The 15,018-nt window shown below is 44.7% G+C and overlaps 1 protein-coding gene across 1 annotated transcript in view; it reads left to right on the plus strand.

The window, feature by feature from the left end:
* LOC139553263 (calmin-like) overlaps positions 1-15,018 on the plus strand; it is a 48,143-nt gene that overhangs the window by 16,342 nt on the left and 16,783 nt on the right. The window contains exon 2 of the mRNA XM_071365401.1: positions 13,069-13,130. Within this exon, the coding sequence (XP_071221502.1) occupies positions 13,069-13,130 (62 nt within the window). The remainder of the gene's footprint in view (positions 1-13,068; positions 13,131-15,018) is intronic.

Raw genomic sequence — 15,018 nt, forward strand, 5'->3', positions numbered from 1 at the left:
CAAGTTATGCTCTCCTTGCATATGATCTGATTTGAACTCAGATCCTCAAAAAGTTATAGAGCTGCACCATTGAGAGCACCTTGACTGGCAGCATCACCGCTTGATATGGCAACTGCTTGGCATCCGACCGCAAGGCGCTACAGAGGATAGTGCGTACGGCCCAGTACATCACTGACCGACCTTCATGTGTTAAAGTAATGATGGACTGCTGTTTCTCTACTTATTTGAGCTGTTCTTGACATAATATGGACTCTTTTACCAAATAGGGCCATCTTCTGTATACCAACCCTACCTTGTCACAACACAACTGATTGTCTCAAGTGCATTAAGAAGGAAAGAATATCCACAAATTAACTTTTAAGAAGGCACACCCGTTAATTTAAATGTCTTCACTATTAATCTACAATGTAGAAAATAGTCAAAATAAAGAAAAACCCTTGAATGAGTAGGTGTGTCCAAACTTTTGACTGGTACTGTATATATTTAACATTTGTACCCAAATTCACCCTATCTAACTGATCTGTACATGAGCAAACAGCACAGTGCGTACAATAAGCATAGGCTACGTTGGTTTTTGTTCAAAATGCGGTCTAGTTTGGTCTAGTTTTGTGGAAGCTTGTCTTTTGCATCTTTGTGACTGTACTTTATCTTGTTTAGATATTTTGTCTGTTTGGAATGAGGAAGATGAGCCTGTGACATCAGCACGTCTTTTCTTTATCTTCTCAAACTATTCAATTGCCAGTGTGGCTAACATTTTCTTTAACTCAATCGTCTTTGAGAACAATCATCTTGTTCTTCAAGATAATGCCACTGTCAAAAAAGACCTCTGTGATTTGAAGAATCAATCAGCACATTGTTGCCATTTACGTGTCTTTCTGTCTCTGTTCTCCTTGGAAGTCTTTCTGTCGTCACCCAAAGCATGGAGAGGTAGAGCCCACACTTTTAACCTTGATCTCTGTAAAAGGAACCTACCTGCACTTCAAACAAATTACACACAAAAAAATGTGGGTTCCTCAAGAGTTCTTTGGGAAGTGTGATGGTTCTATGTGGGACCATAATGACTCAAAGGACCCTTTGAGCTCTTCAATGGTCCTTTACAGTTCACAAAATATTTTTTTGTTCTATTAGTGATAATTCAAATGGTTTGCGCACGGCTCTTATTGTGAAACTGTGAGTGAGAGTGTCATTCCAGTTTTTCTAATGTGTTGTGGTATGCCGTTACGTAGTAAGTCTTGTGCAAGACTCATGTATGGGCTTGTGTCAATTGAGAACGGTTGACTAAATCAGTCAGTGCCTCTCTCCTCAGGGACCCCCAGCTGTTCCAGAGCTGCCACACCTGATTCAACTAGTCAATTAACACAATAATAACAGCTACGGAATTTTACAATATAATATGGCTGACCAGAATAGGTTCTATAAAAAAACATAAAAAAGGATTCTACATAGCCCCAAAAAGGGTTGTATCCATAGTGGAACCCTTTTTTGGTGTTTCTTTATAGACCCTTAGGAAAGGGTTCTTTATAGCGCCATACAGGTACCGTATGAGCATGGTTCTAGAACCGTATGAACCGTATGAGCATGGTTCTTTACAGATCCTTCAAAAAAGGGTTCAATATAGCACCAAAAAAGGTTTCGCTATGGTAACAACAAGCCAAAGAACCCTTATCTGGTACTACAATATTTAGAACCATTTTTTGGGGGTGTGTAGCTTTGACCTCACAAACACACTGGCTGAGTCCCAAATGGGAGTCACATTTAGATGCAATACAAAATCCTGGAATTGTTTGCATATGGAAATGCTTCCGTGAGAGTGTTTTGGTTTCCCGGTATTGTCCATGTTGGATTCCCGGCAATCGCATTTAGGTAAGGTTTGAACAGAGGCTGTGTCCCAAATGGCACCCTAGTAGATGGTGCACTACATAGGGGAATACGGTGCCTTTTGAGACACCGACAAAACTCACTTAACCCAGATTATAAATGGCCCTTCCTTTCCTGTCAGGAATGACCTTCAACTACAGAATATGTTTAGTAATGTAAATGCAATTCCCTTAAAATGCCATGCAAACCTGTAGTTCTGTTGGGTGGGAGGGGGGGGGGGGGTCTTAGAATGAATCCTTGGGCTATGGAGTTTAATAAGCTACAGGTCTGTACTTCAAAAGTAGTGGACCCATGCTTTCAGCTATTCAACCATGTTGGACCAGCTACCTCAAGGAAGAACGCATGCTTTTCTGGTATGTAGAGTGATTGTGAAACATAAGCAAATACTAGATAAGGTGAAGGAAGGAGTGAACACACTTTTTAGTTCAGGTATAGTTCAGGTTCACAGGTCTCTGTCTCACCCAGCTAATAATTGGTGATGTCTAATCACTACACCCCTCTCTCCTTTTATAATGGTGTGAATGGCTGAGTTGAATAGGACCAAAAAAGAACCTGATTGATCTGGGCTCTGTGACAATGAATCTGCACCAAGAATCACAATGAATGTATCCCACACTTACTGCTGATTTGTCTGCTGTATTAGTGATTGTAGTTCAGAAGATGTAGTTATTCTTCAGATTAAGTAGGCTAAATGTTGATTTCCTGGCTGTCAAGGCAGCATTAATTCACAGTATATGCAGAAACTGGCCTGCAAGATCACATCCCTGGATTTTTTTTGTGTAGCCTATGCATGTGCACATGAATGTGTACAGTCTGTGTCTGTGTGCGTGTGAGTGAGAGAGTAACAACACTTCTAGAAGGATAGATAAGGAAATTGATTTCACAAACCTCTGTCTGAACTATTGGTTACCTGTCAAATAATGTTGAATCACGCTTGGAAAGAATCGAAATGTTCTTCTTCTTTTCTGTTCGCTAATTTTCCCCAGTGGAGGCATGCAGGCAACAAATGAACACTTCCTCTTGAGTCATGTTCGGTTACATAAGTGTGCTTCATCAAAAATGTCTGCAACCCTTTCTTCTAAAGGGGCCATCCGGGATTGGTACAGTACATCCATTTTTGGACTTTTAAATTAATGCTTTATAGCCATTGACTCGAGTGACCGCTTTGTTGTTTTTCGAATCCCAGATGGCCCCTTTTAAGGTGTGAGCTGAGGTATTTTTTTATGACACTGGACTGTTTCTATTGTAATCATATACGCTGTTGGGAATAGTTATTTGTATCCCATTATCTTCTTACAGGAAAAAACACACGCTGCATTTATATTGGCTAATCCCAAACATGTAGAATAAGACAAAGTCATTTTTCAATTAGACGTGGATGGTGAGGCCTGTATAGAACAAGGAAAGGCACTCTAAAGAAAAGAGATATTATACACCCCAGCAACTCTTCTAGTTATATAACCCCTTTGGTTAAGAGTAAGACACCAGCAGCAGTGTCTTTAGGGAATCCCCTATCATGGCAGTTTTAGTTTTAATATTTTAATATAAGATGAGCTCCACTTTGTTCAGCACAGTTGTATTGTTACTCTACACGGTGCAGAACGCAACGGCAGTAATGTGGTGAATCCGAACCAACACGCCGGGCACAGACGTCAGTTCGTCTTGTAGTTTTACATTTGAAATCAACAAAATATTTCACCGTCTCATTGGATTTAGGGTGAAAGTTGGGTGAAGAAAAATACGAAATCCCCTTACGTTGATGGCTTTTTGCAAATCCAATCAGTTGTCCATGTTGTTTCAACGTCATCACATTGAATTTGTGTTGTTGAAACGATGTGGAAATAACGTTGATTCAACCTGTTTTTTTCCCAGAGGGGACCTCATCTTAATGCAAAGCAACATGAATCAACAGCAGGGATATATTGAGGGAGGGTGAACCCGGTACCCATGAACCCGGTACCCAGCGTATTTAATTTCATCCTTCTTTCTGTTGATTTATCCATCACATTTATTTAATCTTTCTCACCTACTTTCAAACGGATTCTGCACTTTCTGTTCCTTCCGACTGTTCTGAGGTGCGTAGGAGGTGGTGCCAGGCAGGCAGTCAACCATGGCTTCTTCCGAAATGACACCCTATTCACCCTATGCCCCCATAGGGCTCTGGCCAAATGCAGTGCACTATATAGGGAATAGGGTGCCATTTGGTTTGAGACGCACCCCAGGACATCTGGAGACATTCTGTTACCCAGGGAGGAAGATTCCTGTACCCCCTCCTCCCCGTGTTTTTCCTCCTTGTCTTCACAGCCTCTAATTGGCTGGCAGTGAGGCGGAACTCTGGAGAGGCGCTAGCTGCCCACAGGATCGCCCACAGAATTGCCCCCAATCAGACTTTGTTTTGTTTATTAGTGGTAATTACTCTCAGATGGAGGAATGGGACTGTTTGTCATATGGTGCACTTTGTTGGTGGTGTTGTTGGTGTATCTATTGAACAGACTCCAATGGTCAGTGAAGGGAGTTATGTTGCTGAAAAAGGATGTCAGTATTGGATCAGATACTTTTCTCTTAGGCCGGGATTCAATCCGATCGCACTTTGTCGACAATGCACCATTTAGAGTTAACCTCCGGGTTAGCCATCATATGCAGCGTTTACCATGAATGCGGGAACAAAGCTGCATCGCCGACAAAGCGCGATCGGATTGAATCCCAGTCCTTAGTCTCTTACACTTGTTTTTGCACAATTCCCTACTGAATATCTGCAGATTAGTTTGATGTGTTTACATCCAGAATGCTGATGCAGAGTTTGGTCGACTCTCAGCTCTCACATCTACTGTTTGTTCTTTTAAATGAGTGGATAATCACATGAATTTACACTGCAAAGAGACACGAACTAAAAAGGCTAGAAGTGCCTTTATCAGCACACAGCTAGTATATACAGATCTGTGTCAGTGTCATTATACACATCTAGCATGTACAGATCTGTGTTCAATAAAAGCACTGAGTTAATTGCCTCCTAATGATATTTGTTCAGTCCTACAGGGTTGTCCCTTCTCTGTTCGACTCTCTGAGATGGTATAAAAGAGTAACATTATGGCCGCGTACCAAATGGCACCCTATTTCCTGCATAGTGCACTACTTTTGACTAGAGGCCTACGGGACCCGGTAAAAAGTAGTGCGTTATATATGGAATAGTGTGCCATTTGGGACGCTGTTGTAATGTTAATCAGATCATTCATATCCCAGTTAAAGGCTTTCTCTACCACATGGTTGAGGTGTCTCAGACTTGCTCCCCCACTCTTTGCATGGCAAGCAAATGAGAAGGGCCTCACTGCTCCCACCGAGTCTGGGATTTTGTCTAGAGCCAGTGCCAACACACTGAGACAAAAGAGAGGGAAAGGGGTTATAGAACAGAATATGTACGTCTGGTTGACAACTTACTATATCCCATTGCGTTATATGATAATATAGGATTATTAGATTGCAATCATATGATTGTCTCTGCTTCTCTAGAAAGTGTTGCTTCAGTTTCTCCTCGATACCGAGTTAAATCCGATCAATCCTAACAATAGAAATGAGTATCAACGGCAACAGCAGTAATATGTAGTAATGTTTGGTCTGCCTTCGAAACTAACAATAGCCCAGATAAGATTAGGAAAGATAGAGTGCATAGAGAAATGCTTGTCACACTGTACACATTGACACGTCAACATTCACAGTAAGCTTGTGTTCAACATGCCAGTCAGACAAGAGGTACCGGTCCTTGGCAGTGTCCCAAATGGCACATTATTCCCTACATAGTGCACTACTTTCTACAGATGAAAAATAGTGCACTATTTAGGGAATAGGGTGCCATTTTGGATGTATCCCTCCTGTCAGTCAGTGTGGCCTTATTTCCACACAGAGAATGACCTCATCTTTAATGGCAGTGCAGCCAAGAGAGCTGAAATAATGACACCGCTCTGCATTCACCTGTGTTACTCAGGATGTGACGTCATCCACGTATACGGTATGTATCCTATTCATTGTGCGACAGAGAGGGAAAACCAAAACCAGACCACTGACAACATTGCGTTCACGTACACTAGTGCTAGTCTATGGATTAAGGTTCGAGTTGGACTCTCTGTGGTCACTAAAGAACCCATGGCACTTAATCGCAAGAGTACGGGCGTTAACCCCCGATGTCCCGGATACATTCCCAATCAGGCCCATACCATCATGGCCACCTAATCATCCCCAGCTTCCAATTGGCTCATTCATCCCCTCTCTTCTCCCCTGTAACTATTCCCCAGGTTGCTGCTGTAAAAAAGAACGTGTTCTCAGTCAAATATAGGTCATATTTTAATAACACACCCCCCATCCCTTACCATACTAGAATGGGGACCTTCCAGGTGACTGCTGTTCTAAGGACAGACCTCATCAAGGCTTTCCAAGAAATGTAAACTACTGTGTTGTACTGTGTCTATAATAGAAAACACCTCACCGGAGCTGACTCTAACGCTGCTCTTTCAGGGGGATAAAGCTTCGGCTCAGCATCCTGCATTGTTCCCAGTACAGAACCTGACCTCAACACTAGACTGACTTACTAAATCCACGCTCTGGCTTTACGGCGCTATCTCACAGTACGGTGTGGTGGGAGAAGAAACAACATTTCCACCCCTGAGTTCAAATGTCAGGGGCTCCTGAACACATGGCTCTTGGAAGGCAGTGTCCATATTTGCCTGTGGACTGTTGGAGGCTTTCATTGAATGGAAGACATCTGGAGTTGACACATGTTGGTGGGCTAACAGACAGATTCCCTGGAGAATAGGGCCTGATTATACAAGCCTTTTGACAGATTGTCCCCAGACTGTCCCTAACAGGCAATGTTTCAACCAGCCGAGTCCACACTCCCCCGGACTTGTTAGTATTCAAGAAGTGTAACCTTTTGTGTCGTAGGAATCTGAATCGGACACACCGCTGTGACAGAGAGCGAGCGAGCGAGAGAGAGAAAGAAAAAAAGAGGGATCATTCTTTTCCATGTAGGCCTGTCTCTCATTGCCAAGACGTTAGGTGTCATTCCCTTTATTCAGCACTGTGCTGTCCACACATTTGTGGGGACGGAAAAATAAACGAACGGTCTGGTTAGGAATTCTAGGCGCACAGCCACACACATGCTATAAATCACCGCCAGCGCACAATGGTACACATTCACAGCAACACACACACTCCAACAGACTGAGGTATCCGAGTGGGTCCGGATGCAGCGTGCCATAGTAAGTCTCTCTGTAGAGCCCTCAGATCTGACGATACGTGCACGTTTCTATTTGGCCCAGGCTCTGTTATTCCTAAGAGAAACCAATGCAGCGTTTTGGATAATGTACCTGGAAAATTAGATCAACAGTTATGGATGGCCACGGTTATTAATATGTCCAGTGGGGCAGTTGGGTTTTCAGATGTTATGGTGTGTTTTATTTAACTAGCCTTTCATGACGTGGGCATTTTCTCACATTGGCTAATTGACTACAGAGATGACTATCCTCATCACAGGGGAGGTGTACATTTCATGTACACTACTGTTCAAACATTTGGGGTCACTTAGAAATGTCCTTGTTTTTGAAAGAAAAGCACATTTTTTGTCCATTTAAAATAAAATCTAATTCATCAGAAATACAGTGTAGACATTGTTAATGTTGTAAATGACTATTGTAGCTGGAAACGGCAGATTTTTTATGGAATATCTACATAGGCGTACAGACAGAGGCCCATTATCAGCAACCATCACTCCTGAGTTCCAATGGCACATTGTGTTAGCTAATCCAAGTTTATCATTTTAAAAGACTAATTGATCATTAGAAAACCCTTTTGCAATTATGTTAGCACAGCTGAAAACTGTTGTTCTGATTAAAGAAGCAATAAAACTGGCCTTCTTTAGACTAGTTGAGGTTCTGGAGCATCAGCATTTGTGGGTTCGATTACAGGCTCAAAATGGCCCGAAACAAATAACTTTCTTCCGAAACTCATCAGTCTATTCTTGTTCTGAGAAATGAAGGCTATTCCATGCGAGAAATTGCCAAGGAACTGAAGATCTCGTACAACGCTGTGTACTACTCCCTTTACAGAACAATTCAAACTGGCTCTAACCAGAATAGAAAGAGGAGTGGGGAGGCCCCGGTGCACAACTGAGCAAGAGGACAAGTACATTAGAGTGTGTAGTTTGAGAAACAGATGCATCACAAGTCCTCAACTGGCATCTTCATTAAATAGTACCCGCAAAACACCAGTCTCAACGTCAACAGTGAAGAGGTGACTCCGGGATGCTGGCCTTCTAGGCAGAATTCCTCTGTCCAGTGTCTGTGTTCTTTTGCCCCTTTTAATCTTTTCTTTTTATTGGCCAGTCTGAGATAAGTTTTTTTCTTTGCAACTCTGCCTAGAAGGCCAGCATCCCGGAGTCGCCTATTCACTGTTGACGTTGAGACGGGTGTTTTGCGAGTAATATTTAATGAAGCTGCCAGTTGAGGACTTATGAGGCATCTCAACATTTTCATAGACTATGAACAAAGAGGATACAATAGAATAGAACAGTCTCATAGAATGTAAACATTAGTTTATGATGATTGTCTATTGTCTTATAAGCGTAGTGTGATACTACAAACAGAAATACATGGAGAGTACATTGTTCATCTCTTGGGTTTCTCTCCTGGCTGAAGCTCTTTCTCAGAGCAAGAGCAAGAGCCTGCTTTTACTTCTCTGTGTGTTTTTCACTTTTTTTCTGTGTCTGCATGTCTCTGCCTGATAGTGTGTGTGGAGTGTCTCTGTGTGTGTCTAAGTATATGTGTAGGTGTGGCTGTGTGTCTGTTGTTGTGCCCGTCTGTGTGTGTATAGGGCATGTCGCTATAATGAGGGGGCCATTTCCCAGCGCTAGCAACCAGCCAGCAACCATAAAGACACAAAGAGCCTAGCTGCTCTGGTCTGGGCCAGGAGCTGGGTGACAGGTTTGAGCACTCAGCTGTGAGTGAGTAAGTGAGTGAGTGAGTGTGAGAGAGAGAGAGAGAGCGAGAGAGAGAGAGAGAGAGAGAGGCAAAGAACAGTGTCCAAACTCAGATGACACTTTGTTTAGATATGAGGACTAGCAGTACTTCTGTGTCTCAGGCGGAGTCAGCTGTTTGTGTTTTGCTGAATGGGGTGAAGGAACTCCTACATCTGTGAGTAAATGCCTCATTTTAGAACAAACACACACCAGAGGAATGAAGAGATGACCCCATACTGAGAATTGCCTGGTGGCTGTTCATGGCAAATGAGGTTGTCATGAACACGAATGGTATTTCGAGAATGAATAAGGATGACGATTTCATTGCTGCTGGCAATTTCTTTCTTAATAGGGCATTTTATAAGCCTGGTTGCCAGTCTGTTTCTGCTCTCTTGCCAACTCCTTATGTAATTGTCATGTTTGGTTTGATAATGGAGTAGGCAAGAGCACAAACAGATCTGGGATCAGGTTGGGACATTATTGATTGTCTCTCATTTTGTTTAATTTCTACTCACAGTATGGCTGTCTGTCTTTTCCCTATATCTATCAGACCTCAGGATAAGACCCAGATGCAGACAGTTCGACCAGTGTTGACCGGGGTGCACGTACCTGGTTGACCGGGGTGCCGGCGGTGGAATTCAGCTATGAGGGCTGGGTCCAGGATGTTCCTAGCGGGGACCGAGCATTCCTCTGGACCATAACCCTCCCAATCAAACATGGAATCCCCTGCTCCGAGGTCGAACACTCAGGAGACGGCTCACTGTGTATGCCGGATGGCCATCGATGAGACGGGGGGAAGGGGTGGGCCTGGAAAGTGGAGACAGAGGGCTGTGAGACAGAGGTTTAATCCTTGATACATAAAACGTGGGATGTATACGGAGGGTGTGGGGCAACAGAAGACAAACACCAGAGGGACTAAGGATCTTGGAGATGGGGAAAGGTCCGATAAAACGAGGGGAAAGTTTGTGGGACTCTACCCAGAGGGGCAGATCCCGAGTTGACAGCCATACCCTCTGCCCAAGACAATAGCGGGGAGCCGGCGTCCGATGGCGGTCCGCCTGTCAACGATACCTGGAGGTGGTTTGGAGAAGAGCGGACCAAGCTCTCTTCCAGGTACGCCGACAGCGGCAGACGAACATCTGGGTCGAGGGTATGTAGACCTTTTCCTCTATCTCCGGGTAGAGTGGGGGCTGATGCCCTTCGAGTGCTCCGTGAGTTGAGAGCCCAGTGGTCGAGCAGGGAAGGGTGTTCCGGGCATAATCCACCCACACAAATTGCTGGCTCCAGGTGGTGGGGTTGGCCGAGACGAGGCACCAAAGAGTCGTCTCCAGGTCCTGATTGGCACGCTCCGACTGGCCGGTGGATTGAGGATGAAACCTGGAGGACAGACTGGCCGACGACCCAATGAGTGTGCAGAACGCCTTCCAGAACCGGGACGAAAACTGAGGACCCCGGTCAAAGACCATGTCCACCGGATGTCCATGGATCCGTAAGACGTGCTGCACCAAGAGCTGGGCCGGCTCCTTGGCAGAAGGTAGCTTGGGGAGGGGAATGAAATGGGCAGTTTTGGAAAACCTGTCCATCACTGTGAGGATAGTGGTGTTGCCATCAGATGAAGGGAGACCAGTGACTAAGTCCAGGGATATATGTGACCAGAGCAGGTGAGGGACAGGAAGAGGTTGAAGGAGGCAAGACGGAGCTTGCCGAGGAGTCTTGTTCTGAGTACAGACAGTACAGGCAGTGTCTGGGACAAACATCCGGTTAGCCAGAACCCCTCCAGGGTCCGGCTGGGAATGCGGAATGGTTCTATTCTCCAGACGATGGTAGCCACCAGGCACGACGTAGGAAGGATGGTCTCGGGGTCCGAGGGTGTAGATGCGGGGCTATAGCAGCGTGAAAGCGCGTCTGGCTTAACATTCTTAGATCCTGGGCGGTAGGAGATGGTGAAGTTAAACCGGGTGAACAACAGGGCCCATTGAGCTTGCCTGGAGTTGAGACGCTTGGCGGTGCGGAGATATTCCAGGTTCTTGTGGTCCGTCCACATTATATATGGAAGTTCCTCCCCCTCTAACCAGTGTCTCCACTCCTCCAATGCCATCTTCACTGCGAGTAGTTCTCGATTCCCCACATCATGATTCCTCTCCGTGGCGTTAAGACGATGGGAGAAGAAGGCGCAGGGATGCAGCTTAAGGTCCAGGGCAGAACGCTCGGACAGGATGGTTCCCATTCCGACATCCAACGCGTTTACCTCCACCACGAACTGACGGGATGGATCAATATGGGAGCTGTGGTGAAGCGGTGCTTAAGGTCCAGGAACGCCCGGTCAGCAGCTGGGGAGGTGAGTACTGACAGGGGGAAAGCCAGGGTGCTGTAACCCCGGATAAAACAGCGATAGAAATTGGCAAACCCTAAGAAGCGTTGCAGCTGCACTCTGGACGTGGGTTGGGGCCAATCCACCACCGCTCTCACCTTTCCAGGATCCATCTGCACATTCCCAGCAGCTATGATGTATCCAAGGAAGGAGATGGTGGAGCGATGGAATTCACATTTTTTGGGTTTGACAAAAAGCTGGTTCTCCAGGAGATACTGGAGGACCTGTCGGACGTGGAGAACGTGTTCTTGAGCCAAGCGGGAAAAGACGAGGATGTCGTCAAGGTAGACGAACACGACCTGGTTCAACATGTCGCGGATAATGTCATTAACTAGGACCTGGAACACAGCAGGAGCATTGATCAGACCGAATGGCATCACCAGGTATTCATGGTTTTGTCCTTCTTCTCCACAAAGAAGAACCCTTCTCCGGCGGGGAGGCAGAACAACGGATACCCCCTGCAGCCAGGGAGTCGTCGATGTATGTCTCCATAGCCTTGGTCTCCAGACCTGACAGTGAATACAGGCGTCCCCAGGGTGGTGTAGTGCCCAGGAGAAGGTCGATCCCGCAGTCATAGGGTCGATGCAGAGGAAGCGAAGTGGCCCGGGCCTTGCTGAAATCCTCCTGGAAGTCCTGGTACTCCGCGGAAACGGCGGAGAGGTCCGAAGCTTCTTCCGAGCCCACAGGAAGACGTCCCAGGGCAGGCTGTGCCGACTTCACGCAATGGGCATAGCAGAACGGGCTCCAGCCCATGATAGTACCAGCAGTCCAGTTGATAAGGAGTTGTGGCACTGGAGCCAAGAAAACCCCAATACCATGGAAACCTGAGGAGACTTGATGAGCATAAACTGTATAGACTCACTGTGGTTCCCAGACACACGCGGGTGGATAGGAGTAGTATTGTGGGTGACCCTGCCTATAGAGCGCCCATTCAGTGCTCTAACGTCCATGGGAATGGAGAGGGGCTGAGTGGGGACGTCCATGGGAATGGAGAGGGGCTGAGTGGGGATTCTCTGTATGTTCCACCAGAGTACTCGTACCTACTGATGAGCCTGGTCTTTTAATGGACAGGTAGACACATAATGACCGGCAGTTTCGCAATACAGACAACTCTGGGTGTTAAGTCTGCGTATTTACATCCTAGGACCAAAGTTTCGATCCACTAAGAGAAACAGGCGTAGAATGACACTCCTCTGGCTAGGAAATGAGGAAAGATATTCACGAGGTTGTTGGATGGGACTCCAGTGAGACATCTAATGCACAACGACACACAGGTTAAGAGGTTTTTAATAATAGCCAAGGAGTGAGCATGCAAGATATGACCATGATGCACCAAATAGCTTCACCGTATTGTGTATGGAAATCAATACAATATATGATTGGATATAAATTGGTGTGTGTGTGTGTGTGGTGTATGCATGTGAGCATGTAGATGTGTGATGTTGTATGTTCATGCAAAGGTTCACATGCGAGGGTTGCATGTGTGTGTTTGTACGCTAAGTGCACCCCCTTGTTGCTATGGCGTGTTGACAGATCATGGCTGCAGGGTAGAGGTCTTGCTGATTAACGACTGGGCTGTGTCACAATGGGCAACCTATTCCCTATGTAGTACACTACTTTTGACCAAAGCCCTATGGACCCTGGTCAAAAGTAGCGCACTATATAGGGAACGGGGCTATTTGGGATGCTACCTGGTAGTAGATGAGGCTGTTGTCTTACATGAGTCAGTATTGATGCTGCTGGTCTCTTCTCTGTATTCCCATCTTTTATTCACAGCCACCATATTCACATCCTCTATGTTGCTTTTCTCTTGCAGTTGAAAGAGAGGTCGTTCAGAAGAGGACGTTCACACGATGGATGAATCTGCATTTAGAGAAGGTAAGTCAGTCTACAGATCAGGGTTTGGGTCAATTCCATTTCAATTGAAAATGAAATTCCAATTTTCCTCAGAGCTCTATGAGATTTTTTTTTGTATTTTTTGTTTACTTCCTGAATTGACTGAATTGAAATGGAATTGACCCTAACCCTGCTACGGTTCCCCCAAAAAATCCATCCCTCAAAATAAGCGTATCTTTACCCAACACCACAAACTGGAGTATGTATAGACTTATTCCTAAACCTGGGTTATTTTACGTTTCCGATGCGTTCTCATTTCAATTTTACTGCCCTTTTTCTGACAACACTTTGAGTCTATCCCTCACACAAACCGAGTTGTAGCTTCTCCCTTTACCCTATAAATGATAAATGGAGCCAGAGGAACTGCTAATGCAGAGAGAGACAGTGTAAAAAATTCATTTGTCGGTAAATGCTAATCTGATAGAATGTGTAGATGCTATCTGTCTGCCCCAGAGTAGATTTACCTCCACTTAATGCTGTACAGGTGGTACTGTGGGACTGCATCTCAAATGTCACCCTTTTTCTTATATAGTGCCTAAAGGGCTTTGGTCAAAAGTAGTGCACTATATAGGGAATAGTGGGGCAGAATGTATATGCAAATAGTGCTAGATTATATGTAATAGGGCGATTCCACGCCAGCATGGCCCAAAACTAGTTCTGGTATCACAGATTGTTCTGACAATTCACATTAAAATCTTCATTGGGAGGAAGGACGTTTAACATTTTTATTACATTTGTATTTTTGTGAAAATTGTGATGAAAGTGGCAATTTCTATAGGCCCTTTTTAGACCTATACATGCCTCCTGTAAGACCCTATGATCCGTGAACCGTACATGGTACAGACAACATCTTGGTGTCATTATCAGTCCCTCCAGGATTTCGCAGAGGCAATTCTGACATTTTGCATGGCAACATGCAATGATTTTGTCCAATTTGTCGTGAAACTGCACTGACGAGGGAAAAGGTTTGTTGACATTTGGCTTGATTTGGCTTGACGATATTACTTTAAAAAATGTAACTACGCAAGTCAGTTAAGAACAAATTCTTATTTACAATGACGGCCTACCCCAGTCAAACCTGGACGACACTGGACCAATTGTGCGCCGCCCTATGGGACTCCCAATCACAGCCGGATGTGATACAGCCTGGATTCAAACCAGGAACTGTAGTGACATCTCTTTCACTGAGATACAGTGCCTTAGACCGCTGCGCCACTTGGGAGCCCAATATTATGCGGTAAATGTGTGGTGATTGGTTGAAATTGCGAGCCCTCTTTTTATACTGCGGGGATGGGTCAGTTTTGTGTGATAATATTGCGATGATTTGACTGTTTTATAGTGTGGTGATTGGTCAAATTTGCAAGCCCTCGCATAATATGCAGGTAAGTAATTTTAGATTTTGCATGTGATCGCAGAATCTGGACTGCTTTATAGTCCTTACAGTGTGCTCTTAAATATGGAGTATGTCTATATTCTGACATAAAACATTTCTAATAAATGTATTCAACACAAAGCATAGTATTATTAATATCGCAAAAGTACCCCTTTAGATTTGATTGCTTATTTTTGACATATTATTTGGAACAATATAGTCTTTAAACACATCAGATTTCCAGAGTGGGTTCTCTGGTACTTTGAAGAAATTATCCATTTTATACATACAAATTGACATTATAGATCATTAACCAATCACAGCCCTCCTGCAGGATTGCACATTCAGCAAATCACAACAGAGGGAGTTCCCTTTAAATCCATTTTCCCATTCACTGTTTTGGTGGCGCTCAAAAAATTGCTCATAACTTTAAAAGTAGGAGAGAGCCCACTCTGTAAATTTGACGTACGTGTAGAGTATATTGTTTAAAAGAATATG

This window comes from Salvelinus alpinus, chromosome 25 (assembly GCF_045679555.1).
Source record: "Salvelinus alpinus chromosome 25, SLU_Salpinus.1, whole genome shotgun sequence".
In the NCBI taxonomy this organism is placed as follows: Eukaryota; Metazoa; Chordata; class Actinopteri; order Salmoniformes; family Salmonidae; genus Salvelinus; species Salvelinus alpinus.